Below are 16,926 nucleotides of genomic sequence, written 5' to 3' on the forward strand. Positions count from 1 at the left end.
CTGAGTATTTGCTCACATGGGGATATTCACATCTGTCCAATATGCATACATCATCAGATATTTAACTACAAAGGGAGGAATGCCTCTGTTCAAAGCACATATAATATTAAATGTGTGTTCACATAGGAAAGGATGCATTTGTCCAAAACACATAAAACATTAGGTGTGTGATCACATAGGGAAGGATGCTTCAGTCCCTAATTCATAAAATTTCAGGCTCAATCACATAAGAAGGGGTGCTTTCTCCAAAACATATGAAACATAAGATGTGTAATCACATAGAAAGAAATACCTTAATTATAGACTAAAATCAAGTGGTTTGCTACCTAAAGATACAAGTCTTAGTTTCAGACACAATTGTCTGTATTGAACTTTTGTAAGTTGAAAAATTACATGAACTTTTCAGTGGAATATTTTTTGATTTACAATGATTCATGTATAATGGTTATACTTGAATATATTGATCAACTCTGTGAAAATGAAAAAAAAAACATTATTAGACATGGTTAACAAGGGTCAGCAGTGTTCATGCTTAATCCCAAGTCCACAATACCAGGCTTGTAAAATTGCTTTGGTCTTGTAAAATTCTTCTCTACAAGCCAACAGAATTCAACTAGAAATTTCATAAAATTGAGTTTCAGGCTTGTGGATTCAAAACTTAATGGTGAAGACTGGGTCAGTCAGGCATGTTTAAAATTAGACATTTGCAATTAAACACATGCCAACTGACTCAAGTTTAGTAAATAGATCAAGTTCAGAAAAGTATAGTAAATAGACCAAGTTCAGAAAATATGTGAATTTCTTATTTGGATATACATATTTATTGTCTAGGTCATGTGTTATAACAGTATAGATAGATACTATATATTTAGTGGTATCTTTACCTCTTTTATCTACCACTTAGTAAAAGCAATCACCTAATTAACAATATTTTAACGAGTGTGTCCATAATTAGCCGTAGACATATAACCTTTTTATCACAGGCCATAAGGACACAGACTTGACATAACAATTTTGTCTTAATATAAAGTGTTTACTTTGCCCTAATTTATTTCTTTATGATAATATATTATCTCTTATCAATTAGGATTTCAATGGTTTTTAAATTAAATTGATTTTTATTTGATTTTTCCTTCAATTTGTTCAAACAAAAAGGTAAATGAAAGCCACATTCCATTGCCGAGAGTGTGTATTTTTCGATGATAATTCACATATTAATTTTTGTCTAATTAGAATTTGATTATGCATTAATGCAATATAAATATTCTTGGTCATGTGTGTGTGGTAGGGAGATTAGACTTTGTCTTGACCTGTTATCCCTTTGTTAAGATAATAGAATCTTCCTGTCGAGGTCTAAGTACAAAGTCAGTGTTTGTAAGCTCTTCAAGACCTAATAAAATGCTGGACAGCTCTACAGTTTCAATCAGGTGTGCTTCAGGTAAAACACGGGTAATACAGGACCACTGGAGGAGACAAGGTAAAGTTTAGTTGTTCTTTATGTCTAAGGTTTATATGGTTTAAGGATTAAGTTTGATACAAGTAGAGTTTTCCTGTGTCTTAAATCAGATGACCTATCATATCCTTGTGTCACAGTCAAGTATATCAGCTGTTCTCGTGGTGTTTCATACAATGTAGCTTTATATGTTTATACATTATACTTATTGTTTTTGTGGATGTACATCACCTTCCTTGTGATTGTATTTAAAATCATCTTTAGATTATGGCTTATAGCTAATTTTATATGGATACGTTTTCTATGGTTTTTTGGTTACTATTCAGTAAGTTGTTTTGGCTACAACATAAGGAGTAAGATGCTTTTAAGTGATGGGTTTTAAGTTGCACACTATTTTATTTTAATGTCTTGTTTCATTTGTAATTTTGTAAACAACAGTGCAAAGATTTGTCATCATTGTATATGATATGTTGTAGTTATAATTGTCTGTTTGTTAATGGCACTTTGGTATTGAACACTATTTCTGTATTGGAATTATTTAGCTGTATAGTATTTCTATTCCAAGTGTATGACTGGTTATATGAAGAGTCCCTTTTGCTGTTACATTCAGGCAACGGGATTTGTATTCTCACCTGATGTGTGGAACAAGATGCAATATTGTAGTTCGTGTGTTCATTTAAATGGTCATTTGCCTGTGAAATTTCCAATACTGCCTTGTTTAGTTTATTTTTATGCTCAACTGTTTTTGGTTTTATTAACCAGCTTGTTAGTTGTAGTGAGTTAAAATGTTTTGTTAACAGTTTGGTGGGACTACCTGTGAAGTTAGTTGTGTGAATTGTCAGCAAGTCTGCTATTTTTATATGTCGAAGGCTTTGGTCTTGCTCTTTTGTATAGTGAGTCTTCAGCCTGCCTGCACATTATGATAAGTTGGAAGGTTTGGTTTTGTACTTTTGTATAGTGAGTTTTCAGCCAGCCTGCTCATTATGATAAGTTGGAAGGTTTGGTCTTAGCAGTCTATTGTGTTGCCAGATCTAACTCTTCCAGCTCATTATAATTGAGTCACTACCACCACACACAGAGACCAAGAATATATATTGTTAACTTTCTATTTACTTAAATAGCCTGAGTTGATCTTGATTTATAAAGGTGTTTACCATATAAAACTTGTATTGAATAGACACTACTTGAAATTTAATAATGCATTTACTAGAGGGTGAATGAAGCTTTTTTAATTTGTGATCATTTTTTTTATTTTGAAAGAAACACGTGAGTTGTGCATTTAACTGACTTACATGTCAAAATTATCTAAATTTTGCCCTTTACTGAACAATTTAAAAAAAAATCATCCTTGAGGTTTTGTCTAAATATAAACTTAAATATTTGAAGCATAAGAGATAGTTTCTAGACGACAGCATGACTTTTCGGTATGGACACACTATCAGCGTTACATTTTATCATGCCTTAAGACAAACCACCTGTTGTTTCCAGTATAATTTCAAACCTCTTGTGTTCAAGTTAATCTGTTCCTATCATATTTAAAGGGGGGAAATCTTGCCATCATTTTGAACCCTTTGTTTGTTTTAAGAACAATGAGTTAATTTTTTTTCTCTTTATCTGTAGGAATGTGTTTTATGAAAAGGTATAATCTCAAGATTTAAAAAAAAAAAAAATTGATGCAAATCTGAAGTTATCATATTAAAAAAAAAAATCACATTATTTAACCGTGAGAACATATTACACTGAATTAAGGCAGTTAAAGAAATATAAATTGAAGATATCGATAGTTGATACAGAAATAAGGGGGAGGATACTGGTAATATAATCTAAATTAAGAATATAGAATTGAGGGGTCACTACTGGTAGTATATTGTAAATAAGGTATATTGATAGCTAAATATAGAATGTAAAAGGAGGGGCAACATGTTAAATAATGTAAATAAGGCTATTGTTAGCTAAATATGAAGATGATTTGATCAATATCTGAAGTAGTAATTCCTATCACTTATACCAATGGGATAAACTAAGAGAAAATGGTAAAAATGGGTCCATGAAAGTTTATTTGACAATTTCAAAATGTTTTTGGTTTACTATAGACCAGAAAAATGTGTATGAAATATTTGTTAAAATGGTTTTCTTTGGTTTTTGGTATTGAGTTTGTAGAATTAATTCAAATCGTGATCTAATACATGTTGGTCATAGAAAATCACAAAATGTTAAGACCTTGAAACAGGAGAGTTGACATTATAGTAGTATTATAAATCTGTCATATTTTGCTATTAGAATAAGTATTACCTAAAAATTCATTTGTTTGGCCTTACAGATTTATAGTAAAGGAAATCCTAAAAAGCTGTGTTGTTATCCCTAAAGTTAAAATAATAGCTCAGTTGTAAGTGGCTTATCTCAAAAATCTTGACAAACTTCTTATATACATGGAAACTTTTCCACAGTTCACAATTGTACTCTTAAAACTTATAATATACCAATTAAGGATATGAGATAATTATACACTTTTAACAAATTAACAACTTCTCTAGTATAGAATCGTAAGTGGGTAAATTTTGTGGTCTTTTGTATTTAAAAGGAAACAATTGCTGATGGTAAAAACAATGCAAATTTTTTTCACAATAAATTGGCACATATTATTCTCTTGTATGACTTTTATGTAGTTGGGATGACTTTCATAGAAGAGATTTCTGGTTTTGTCAATTATAATCACTTCACAAATATTTGTTCCCACATAAGTGATAAACCAAATTTGTAAACTTTGCCAGATTATTTTAAAACCCCATTATATAAAGATGAGTATAAGTGTTTGCTATTTATATTATAATAAATGGATCAGATTTGTTCCTGAGTAAACAGAGATCTGTACATACAGGATGATAGCTTTCTAAAATTAGTTGATTAAGCAAACTTAGGCTATCATACTTATACATGTTTTATTTAAAAGCATGTTTATTTTATTTTTTAATGAAATTAGCTTCAAAATCAAAATAGTGTGAAAATCCATTTTAATCTGACTATCGATTGTCTCACAATTGCATTAATGATTGCAATATAATAAAAGGTTTCCTGATGGCAAGAAATAAGTATCTACTATGCCATGTAAAGTAAATTTCTTTCCAAATCAGACATAATTCAGATAAGGGAAAAAATGTTTTACTCATACACATGATATCTCAAAATTGAAAAATGTTCAACCATGTTGTCATAAATTTAATCAAGTTTGGACAAGTACATTTAAAAAATCTATTAGAAGTTTATTTGCTAATTTGACTGACTTCTCAAGCAGCGGTCAATCTTTGGAAGGGGGAGGGTACTTAACCCCCAGAATATGTAAATGATTTATTTGTAAAACAATAGAATAATATTTACTTTTTATTGAGAGAATAGTTATAAGATGTGCTATCCCCAGCAAAAAACACCTAAAACAGTCTTAATCTTTCCTTGATGCAGCCTATATTTGAAATACCTAAACTCAATGGAAAAATTATGAACATTGCACAAGTAATTGATGACTTAATTAAAAACCTAATAAACTTATTTATCTATGAATATTATCAGGAAATTTTGTGTGAATTATTTAGATGAGGATTAATGGTTTAAATTGTTTGTGCTCTCTTATCTCCTTGAATCAAAGAGTATTTCATATCTAATGTTGACAAAGCTAAATCCTGTCCATCAAAATCTCTTAACATTAACCTATATTGAGGCACACAATTTACAGTATTATTTCTCAAGATTTTTTGTTATAATACCAATGCTTCATTTTAAGTTTGAACATTATGTTCAGTTCATTTTGTAGAAATGCTAAATAGAAATCATTGCTTAATACTTCATAAAAAAACTAGAGCAACATTGCAACCCGTGCATGGGCCTTAAATAGGAAGTATTTTCAATAAGTAATCCTGTGTGGTATTCAGATCTCTTGGTTGTAAAGCATAGTCGGTACATTTGAAGACGGTAGAATAGTGGTAAATTTTGGTATATACATGTACATTGTAACTGGTAAATTTTGCCTTAATCCCACTAACAATTAAATTCCATGTGGTCTGTAAAAATGTTAATGTATTTCCTCCCACATTCCTACCATTTCAATGCATGTTGATATGTGTAATAGTGACTTATTCATACATATCAACATATAAAAAGTTTTTTTTACAGTTTTGGTTTTCTGTGAAGTGTTTCATTAGTGTTACTTTGTTTTTTTCATACATTTTATACAGCAAATATTTATGGTAAAAAATATTGAAAATTGGTAATGTCTTTGTGGAATTTGGGATAAATTTTGAATATTTCTATTGGAAATATATTTTCAATCACTGAGAGCTTAAATACTGCAAAGTTTTTCTCATGTCAAAGTGTCCTTTTGAATATTTATGTGGCTGCATGCATAAATTATTCAAACTTGCAAATTTTTAGTAATCATATGAAATTATATCAGAGAATTTACTATCTATTATATTAAGTTATATGGGAAGTTATTCAATAATTGATTATATGGAATTATTTGTAAATAATGGCATAGCCAGGATAGTAAACTCACCAATAAATACTTTATAAATTTGTGGTATAAATAATGATACTAGAATTAGTACAATGAATGATGTGCACAAAAATTAACAGGATTTATAAAAATTAATAGATGTCACAGGAAACTCTTCTTACGACTTGTCCCAGACTCCAAATCACCCCAAACAACGAATTTTAAAACAATACATGTGTTTATTGAGCATCCAAAGCAGTGATATTTTACACTGGAAATTAAAAATCTATAGTATAATAGGATATGTTATAATAGGATATGACTTTCACAAACTAACATTGCTTCAAATGTTTTTTTTTTATAAAATGTGAAATAGTGGAATTACCCCTCCATTTTGTTCAGTAGGCATGAATAAGTACATATTTTCATTTCTTTTATTTAATTGAAATAAAAGAATCCACCTTCATGTTATGTCCAGAAAATCAAAGGTGATAGATATGTATGGGACACATGTTTGGCTATCACCCCCTCAACAATATAACATAGAAAAATCAATTCCTGTCAGCGTTATCTGTCTTTATAAATTATATAAATGGTTGTTCTTAAGTATGCTAAAGTCTTCTATTTACATTTTATAAGAGTTTGCCACTTGTGGAAAAAAAATAAATGACACAGATTTGTGTATGTTACCACTAAGGATAGTAATGCAATGTCAGCGTTTGTTAAGTTCTGAAAAAAAAAGCCATTCCTGTTTGTCGTATTATTTTAAAATTATTTCTTGCAATATAATAACAGTTATTGTTTAAAAGATGGAGTAAATTTTGAACTGTGTTTTAAAAAATTCAGAAAAATTTGTAAAGTATCTGCTTAGAGTTCGTGAATCCCTTCGTTTCAAATATTATTTGATTTGTACATGCAACATTTCTACCAAATTCAGGAAAGACTTTTAAAATGGTGACACTGGAATACTTCATTTGTAATCACTATTTAAAAAGGTATTTTTTTAAAAAAATTACAAACTATTCTGTATTTTGTCAAATAATATCTTTCCTATTTTCAATTTTTAAGATCAAATTCTTTAATTTATAAATAGATAAATAGCACCTACAAATTTATAATTTGATAAAGAAAAACAAAACTAGGGAGAAATTTGGAAGAAAATGATAAAGTGTATTCTGAATTTTGTAAAAATTTGAACACAAATGATAATATATTATACCTTCCTTTAAAAATGATGACTATAGATAACGGGTAAAACAATTCATGTCTATACATATTCAATATTTAATATTTGTGCATTCTTGATGGGTCTCGCGTAGATAAGGGGACATGGTCAATGTTAGGTTTTAGGATGATCTCCGAATATTTGAGTAACTGTCATTACACGGTACAAATAGTATTAGGGTCGCCATATCCATATATTATAGTCCAGCTAGTTAACAACTCAGATTTGTTAAGACAAGCTGTAGTATAACAAGTGCTAGCTGGTTTGGGATTTCAGTTTTTTTAGGTTTTACATAGGTGATGTTAAATCATTTTTGTGTGGTTGTTTTAACCTTCTTATTCAGGTAAAATTCAATTTATTCTTTTTCACTTGTGCCTTTTTGTTTTATTTTCGTTGACTTTATTTTTCGATTTTCTACTTGTGAAAAACATAAAAAATGTCAAGTTTAATTTCACTGAATATTTGAAGAGACAAATAAATTCAAAGGAAATAGATTAATGAGTTATTGTTTAAATTTAGATTTATAACTTTATTGGTTGTAGAAAACAATTTGTTTGCTTTGAGAACACACTTATAGTACTACAAAATTTATGTGTATATTCAACTCAGATATTTTTCTCAAGTTACACAATGTAGGGTTTATTTGTGGGTCTAATGAAATATAGATGAGCAAGCATTTTTATGTTGACCTGTTGAAATGATAAAGTGGTTATGACTTTGAAGTTGATTATTTTGAAAAAGTGTATCTGTCTTTAGTAAATAAGGATAGTTATTACTATATTCATTGACTGTAATATATGTGTAAAATAAATTCTGGACTACATTTGGCTAGATTTTAATTTTGCCAATTGGATTTTGAACTCTTGACTAAGTAGGACATAGTACAGTACTATTGGTTTGTTTTCTTTCTATTTCTTCTGTTTCTGCACTTTTGACTGATCAAATCTATTGTTTTGTATGTATGTGTGATTTATTTTGTTGCTGATTCCAAAGCAAAACAAAATTATAAATCTTTGAAGAATTGTGATAGATCTACTTTATGAAGTTGATTTTGAGGTTTTTGTTTGTTCTTTTGGAACCATGTCATTTGTATGATGGAAGGTTTTGAAAATTTGCCTAATTTTTGTACTGGAGATTGTGAGGAGATTTATGAGGATTTTGAGACTGAAGGTGTAATTTGTAGTGGAGAGGGTTTTATCTCATCATAAAAATTAAGGATGAGATTCAACTCCTCCAACTGCAGGCGTTCACCTGATAACTACTAACCTCAACTAAACTGACTAACCGTTGGAATAACTACACTAACCAAAGAATAATCTCAGGAAACTGGATACTGTGAGTAACTAACTCTACTCATATTGAAACTGTAAGTAAGCTAATATTATAACTAACAAAAACTTATTCCAAATAGATAATTATAAGTACTGGTATCTGAAAAGTTCTTGTCATATAATTAGTTTTGATATACCATTTTTTGCCTAAATTAATTCATTAAGTGCACCTTGTTCAAGATCAAATATATTTAACTTAAATTATATTAAATATTTAACAGTTGCAGCCCATCTAAATTCATGGGTAAAATGCAATATTTTTTGTGAAGCTTTAGCAAGTTGCACACATATTTAGAATTTAGAAAAAAACAGTTTACACTGGAGTTATTCTAAACATGATACACTATTGTAAAGTTATACGTCTACCCTGTCAGCAAACTTGTAAGTGATGTATTCATGTCTGGAACATTCCTCCTTTCAAGTGCATACATATTGATAAAAAAGATAGTCTGTTTTTTCATGAACTGCAGTCCACTTCAGTTGCTATACTGGCTTTGCAAGGTTTTATTTATTTGTGGTACCAATAAACAACTTGGTCTCCATTTTTCAGAACGTACATGTAGGATCTGATAATAAACTAAAAGTGTGGTCATCAAATATTACACACTTAATTTATGTCTAAATTGAAAATTTCCATCTAGACACCTCAAACATGTGAACACTATATATAATTATAAACCTTAGTAACTCTCAGCTTTAGAAATGAGTGTGGCATTGAACTCACCCCATTATCCAGAGAAATACTGTAGAGACAAACCTTTTAGAGCAATGAATATTTAACGCTTCTGTAATTTCTTACCTGAATTACCTGTAAAATGGCGCAAATGAAGTTTTTATTTTTTGGCGCATATGAAATATAACCTTGTGGCGCAAATGAAAGATTGTAATTTTATGGTATCTGAAAACTAATAACCTAACACAACTTTATAAAACAATTTCCACCTTGTTTAACATGTTGAAATTACAGGCATTACTCACAAACTAGTGTGTGGGAAATCTATGATCAAAAGATTATGATTCCACTTGCCATGACATTTGTGATATAATCCTCAGTCTTATGGCCTCATATGTGGTCATGGGATGACTGGGGGACTGATAGGCAATATTATGTGTAATCGTATTGTACCAGAAGAAAAAGCGATATGCTTGAAATTAGAATTATTTTTTTTTAATGAAATAATGTTATCAATATACTTATGCATTTATGTAAAATAGCATCGAAATGTATTCTTATTTTACATATAGCTTTAGTCAGTATGATGCATTTTTGTAAATAAGCATCTAAATTTATTCTTAGTTACATATAGCTTTAGTCTATATGAAAATGGACATACTGAGTGGACATAATTTATATGCATAGTTTACAGAAAAATAGTGCACGTGTTTCATAATTAAATATAGAACAATAATTTGTCATGATCATATGCATGTGCAATCTAAGAATGTGTCATCTGTCACACATGTTATATAATATTAGAGGAATGCAGATACAGCACATTTTTCATAGGAATTATTATATTTATCTACTAAATATTTACGTTTACTTTGTATAAAACTACTCAAAAGAATTAATATGTCGACAATAAAGACAACAACACTCATGTTTATGTGGTAAAAACATGAGTGTTGTTGTCTTTATTGTCGACATATTCATTTTTTTCAAGATGACTGTGAATACCTAGCGGTATCCACTCGTTTTTACCCTACCGCACAATCACCACTTCAGGTGTTGGTTCACTTATATTTTTCAAAAGAATTAAGTTAAATTTGACTAATTTGCTCAAAATTTTAAGCTTTTACTGCAAAACTATGACTTTACTATGAAACCATACTTATTCACACCATAAGAGAAGGGTTTGAATATTACTGAAGTTATATTTTCATCCATGTCAATCAGTCCTGCATAATATTGCATTTACTGTTTAGGAGTCTGTTTCACAAAAAACTTACAACTAAGATTTATTGCAAGTATTCTAAAGTGTTCATGACTTACAACCAATCTTAATCATAATTTTTGTGAGCCTACTCCAGTACTTTAATTGTAGGTTTTCCATTAAGAGATCTCTTGATATTTGTTATCATATATGCTTAGTCACACCAGGCTAGACTGATTAAGGTTGACATATTCAAGTATATCTATAAAATAGAGATGTCCACACAGATATACCCTTTAGAATTAGACACCTAGATGCATGGCCAGTTCTCTGTCAACACAAAGGTGCCATACATCACTAAACAATCATGCACATGCATAATTTGGGACAAATGTTGTAAGAAAGCATTCAAATTAAACTATAGGCAGGTTTTGATTTGCAGTAAGATAAGAACCATGCATAATCTGAATGCTTACGGTAAATTATTTGCTTTCAAGAAATGGAATGAAATGCAGTTGTAATAATTATAAATTATAAATAGATAAAATGTCTGTATGCACACACAGGTTCATTAGACATTTTAACCTTTAGACACATCGTCTCATATTGTTTTAGGCTATCTGTTTAATCATGGGACGAGAACAAACTCATCCCGTTGCCTGGGAAAGTTTGTCTTGTGATTAACGAGTGTTTAAACAGTACTTGATGTCAGCCATTTTGTAGCGTAAGACACCTCTGGTGGATGGCTCCCTATCTGTTCACAGATAAAATTAACTAACAACTGATATATTTACTTCTTATCTGTTAAAGTTCATCATAACTTAATCTTGGGTTCTCTTTTAATATTTATAAATATAGTTTAAAATTCATAGGTTTTTATGTTTAAATAATATATTCTGAAATTTTGTTTGATAAAGTTAAGAGTGTTATATAAACAGATAATAAATCGTTTTATTAAGATCAGATTTATTTTTAGAAGTACATTTATATACTGTGAAAGTACTTTAATTCGTGGGTATCAATTTTCGTGGTTTTAGCAATATTTACATGTTCGTGGGTTTTTAAATTCGTGGATTTTCGTTTTTTTAAAAAAAATAATTGAAAAATTATAGAAACGAAGGTTACAAATAATCTGTATTGAAGGAAATTGCAAAGTAAACATTGGCAGTGTAAATCGTTGTGATAACACTAATTAACCCATGATAAAGCGATCAATAGATAAAAGACCATCAAATGTGTTAATTAGGCCATAAAGATGTCACCTTAAGAAAACAGTAACATAAACAAATGCTATAAACGTATCTTGAATTGTCAATTGATGTGGACAATGGTTGTTTAAATTATTTCGTTGGACACTTAAATTCGTGGATAGAATCATCCACGAAAACCACGAAAATTGGTACACCACGAATAAAAGTACTTTTACAGTATAGGTTTATGCAGAAGATTCGAATGTGTTCTGCTTTTGCAAGTGATTTTTTATTTGAGCAGCTAAAGATTTTTTTATTTATAAAAGAATAACATATCCCTTACGTATATGCAAGGTTTATTTTGTATAAAAAGTGTGCATGCATTTGTGTATATTATGGGTGGTGTCGGACCAGGAGTGGTTTATATGAACACTAGCACTAAATCTGTGCTGACTGGAGCTTTGTTTAATCTTCACCATTTTTATTTTTGACAATATTGTAAAGACACAATTTGTAATTTATATGAATGTAAGATAAGAGAAGAACAATTGACATATTTGTTAGGATTTGTCTTTTCTGTGAAAGAAAAAAAAAACTGAAACAAATTGTGTAGTCAAGTAATGCACCTTATGTTTTTACAAGAATGTTTATGTTTTTTTTATTTTACACAATCAATGAAAATGTATTCATAGTTATAGCTATATAGGATAAATCAGCATTAGATATTAAAAAAAGTGTTGGGATCCTTTTGTAGAATTTGCAACATAACTTATTTGTTTGTAACTAATGAATTTTGTGACAGAAGTGTAGGGAATAATAAATATAATCTTGAACTTATTCATCTTATGACATAATAAAGCATCATAAGAAGTTTAACATATTCATCTTGTGACAGAAATAAGCTATGTTGATCCCCAAAACCTCAGAAAAAATGATTTTTTGTAATACATTTTTGTGAAATACATCCCCTAGAATTGATGATTGATCCTCTGCCATTAGAGGAAGACCCAATAATACTGTAATTTATATAAATATAAGATAAGAGAAGTACATTGTGACATTTTAAAGTATTTAAATATAATAGTAGCCTCTTCACAGTTTAGCATTGCTAAATCACTTAGAAACGCTACATTGTCTATTTTAGTTTTTTCCAGTTGACCAAGAATGTATATCATGTATGGTGACCTTTGAACACTTAGTATGGGTGTGTGAGAATAATGCTGTTTTTCCCTCTGAAGATTTTTTCTGGCTGTACAATGATAGGTAAATATTGCAAGCCTTGTTTGAAGTTGCTGTACAGTGGAAGGTAAATATTGCAAGCCTTGTATCAACTTGCAGTGCAGTCTAAATATTAGCATGTTGTTAAAGAACAGAATTTGGTGGAAATCTAGAAAGACATTTTTCAGATGCAAGCTTTACAGACTATTATTGTCAACATTATAGATTTAGGTTATTGTTTCAAACTAAATTTTTATTTAATGGTATTGCTTTTAAAGACTTATATAATTTTCCCATTTTGTATCCTGTTTTCAGTCTTACGGTCTTACAAGAAGTCTATCTATATAGTTAATGATTAAAAATAAATTTCAATTTAATTTATATAATAACAAGCATTAGACTTAAAAATTCAGTGCAGTAAAACAAATGAATGAAATCTCTATTTATGTATTGTAGTTTCTTTGGAAATGGACCTCCTAGCCAGTATGACAACAAACAGCAAGAGAAGACAACTCCACCAAACATACATCAGATGCCGTTCCCTTTTGATTTGCTGTCTTTGTTACCCAAAAGTCAACAGGCAGAAATTTTATTCTCAACATATATGTTGTGTATGTTATATTTAGAAAATCAAAATCATAATTCCCTTTGTTTTTTTATGCCCCTGCTGTAGCAGAGGAGGCAATAAGTTTTACCTTTGTCTATGTACGTCTCAAAATTGGTTTCTGTTCTCTAACTTTAGTTTGCCTCAACCAAATGTTATCAAACTTATACACAATAGATATGAGAAGATGTGGTATGAGTGCCAATGAGATAACTCTTCTTCCAAGTCACAATTTGTAAAAGGAAACCAATATAGGTCAAAGTGCAGTCTTACCTGAAACAATAGTATAACATCACGACATAGATTAATACACTCTAAAATATTAATTTAAATGGTTTAACTCAATCAAAAGACATATTAACACAAACAAGTGAACATACACTGAATGAATAAATTTGATCTATGACACAATGTAAATCAATAAAATAAGGAGACGATGCTTATTAACACAAAACACAGATCAAGTTTGAATTTTGGTGGCTTCACTTTTACTATTCTAGAGTTGTGCCCCTTTACAAATGGAAAAATTGGAGATTTTTTTTTGTTTTCTTTCTCTAACTATAGTTTGCCTCAACCAAATGTTATGTAACTTATACACAATGCTCATTACCACAAAAACAATTCTGGTGGCATCACTTTTACTGTTCTAGAGTTAAACCCCTTTACAAATGGAAAAATTGCTGTATTTTTCATTCTGTTCCATAACTTAAAGTTTGCCTCAACTAGATGATAGGAAATGTATACACAATGCTTATAACAATGTACAACAAAACTCAGATAAGTACAAATTTGGGTAGCATCATTTTTACAGTTCTTGAGTTATGTCCCTTTTTTACTTTACATGCAAGCGGGGGACACAATCTCTATCTCCCCGACCGTGCGAGAGCTGAAAAGCCAGTCAAGGTCGTTAAACACTTCCATATATATATCTCTATCTGTCGCATAAACACATTCCCCATTTATTATTTTTTAAAAGACCTCACGGAACATGTTTAATTATTACCCATTTGCACATGTCCCAAGTCAGGACCCCTTGGCCTTTGTTAGTCTTGCAAGTTTTTACATATTTTAGTTCATTTTTATGTTTTGAAGTTTAGTGTGAAGTCCATTTTACTTAACTAGTACAAATTTGTGCTAAGTTGCCAGCTGAAGCTGGCCTCTAGTTGCCAGATTTTTAGCTCACCTGGCCCAAAGGGCCAAGTGAGCCTTTACCATCACTTGGCGTCAGTCGTCAGTTGTCATTAACTTTTACAAAACTCTTCTCCTCTGAAACTACTGGACCAAATTTAACCAAACTTGGCCACAATCATAACTAGGGTATCTAGTATAAGAAATGTGTGCGGTGACCCAGCAAATCAATCAAAATGGCCGCCATGGCTAAACATAGAACATAGGGGTAAAATGTAGATTTTGGCTTATAACTCTGAAACCAAAGCATTTAAAGCAAATCTGACAAGGGTTTGAATTGTTTATCAAGTCAATATCTATCTGCCCTGAAATTTTCAGATGAATTGGACAACTGGTTGTTGGCTTTCTGCCCCCAATTGGTAATTTTTAAAGAAATTCTGCTGTTTTTGGTTATTATCTTGAATACTATAATAGATAGAGATAAACTGTAAACAGCAATAATGTTCAGCAAAGTAAGATCTAAAAATAAGTCAACATGAGCATCTGTGTCCTTTGTTTAATATGCACATAGACCTTGGTGAGCGACACAGGCTCTTCAGAGCCTCTAGTTTCGTTGTGTTGAAGACCAATTAGTGGCTTAAGGCTGTTTTCTGCTCTTAAATCAGGTTGTTTTCACAATTACATTTGAAGGCCCCCTTGAAATGTTTTATAGGACTGCAAGAGCCATCTTGCAAGCAAAACCCTGATGGGCATTTTGAAAAGTTGGCAGTTATGTGTTTGACACATTCCCAATTTCCATTCTCAATTTTAGTGATAAAGTAAAATTATGGAAATGCTGCCATATGACATCCACAAAAATTAAACTTTTAAAAATGAGCATTATGGATGTTCACTACTCTGTTTAAAAATAACAAGTTTTTAAAAGACTTTTATAAATTGAAAGTATTTACTGTGGAATCATTATTATTAATTGGATACACATTTTTGTGGATTTTGTTGTTATAGGTGAACCACGAAATGAAATTTTCAACGTATAACAAATTTTTGAAAGGCTTGTATGAAGACTGCAGGAAAAACCTTGAAATTTAATGTCCACAAACATGCAAGTTTTCCTCATCATCTAAAATTAGTACCCACGAAAATAAATGAATCCACAGTAAATGAAGAAACTAAAAAAGCAGAAAAAAATTCAGGGTCAGTGTGCTTGTGTTCAAGATATCAGCCATTGAAATTTTGGGGGGAAATAATTCTCTCAAGAATTTTCATTCTTTTAACATTTGTGTCTTTGTTCTTTCAAAAATGATGAAAAAATAACAAGGATTTTATAAGATTTTAAAATATGTCACAGGAATCCATTCATTATACAATGAAAAGCATGCATGGACTATTGTCAAATTGTTTATGGATGTGGAAATAAGCATGGATGCAATTTAGGTACTTCTCATTATTGAATCATAGCTTTATACATGTATATGTATAGTTGTTTGGAGGTTGGTTTCAACCTATTTTTCTAAAATCATTATGGATTCAAATTAAATAGGTGGAACTATATACAAAGTGAAACACAGAATAATAACTTATGTGTAGATCATAAATAAACATACAGGGTAAAGCTGTCAAATAGATGCAGTATGGGTACCCTCATGTTAAGTGTTTGCCATAGTGTAAAATATATATTTGCCCCTTGTGATGTTTGGACATTTTGCTCCATTATTCCACTGGCTAGGTTGTTCCGATACAAAGATTTGGATTTAAATGCAATCAAAAAGCTTTGTACTGACACACACATAGAGAGTAAGAAGTCCAGAAAGGTTCAAACATAAAGAAATACAACTATGCTGAGAAAAAACAACATGATATTGATTTTGTTGTTAACCTTTTTCTCATGGTATACTTGAATGTATTTAGAAGATGAGGGACACAACTTCTGTATGTTCAAGCATCCCATTTGTTAATTGTTAAATCTGGCAGTTAGTTTTCTTGTTTGAACTGTTTCAAATTTCATTGTGCTAGTTCCATGAAGAAGTCACTATGCAGTATGGGTTTTGCCCATAGTTGAATGCTGTAAGGTAACATATAGATGCTTACATCTACATCTTTTGGTTTCTGGTCATTTTTTTTCTAATTTACAATCATACCACATCTCCTTATTTTTATTTTGATATGACACAATGATAACATTAATTGGCTTAAGATTTTAAAACATTTAATTACAACAAACCATTTATTAGTTTATTCCCCATCAATCATTATGTCTATTTTAGTCATTTGAATTTTTATTACATGTGAATATATATTTTTGCAATCAAGAAAGAATCCACATTTCAATAAAAAAAATTTTTTAATTTGTTGAAGCCGAAGAAGTACATTTTCAATGCCCTGTGTTGAAAAATACTTTAAAAATTAATCAAAAGGCG

At 30.2% G+C, this 16,926-nt stretch overlaps 1 protein-coding gene across 3 annotated transcripts in view; it reads left to right on the forward strand.

Moving 5' to 3' along the window:
* The window catches only part of LOC143056829 (KICSTOR complex protein SZT2-like), a 116,201-nt gene that overhangs the window by 33,217 nt on the left and 66,058 nt on the right, over positions 1–16,926 (forward strand). For all 3 annotated transcript variants that reach the window (XM_076230003.1, XM_076229998.1, XM_076230012.1), the window contains exons 21-22: positions 12,704–12,822; positions 13,234–13,388. In XM_076230003.1, the coding sequence (XP_076086118.1) occupies positions 12,704–12,822; positions 13,234–13,388 (274 nt within the window). The remainder of the gene's footprint in view (positions 1–12,703; positions 12,823–13,233; positions 13,389–16,926) is intronic.

Source organism: Mytilus galloprovincialis, chromosome 1 (assembly GCF_965363235.1).
Source record: "Mytilus galloprovincialis chromosome 1, xbMytGall1.hap1.1, whole genome shotgun sequence".
In the NCBI taxonomy this organism is placed as follows: Eukaryota; Metazoa; Mollusca; class Bivalvia; order Mytilida; family Mytilidae; genus Mytilus; species Mytilus galloprovincialis.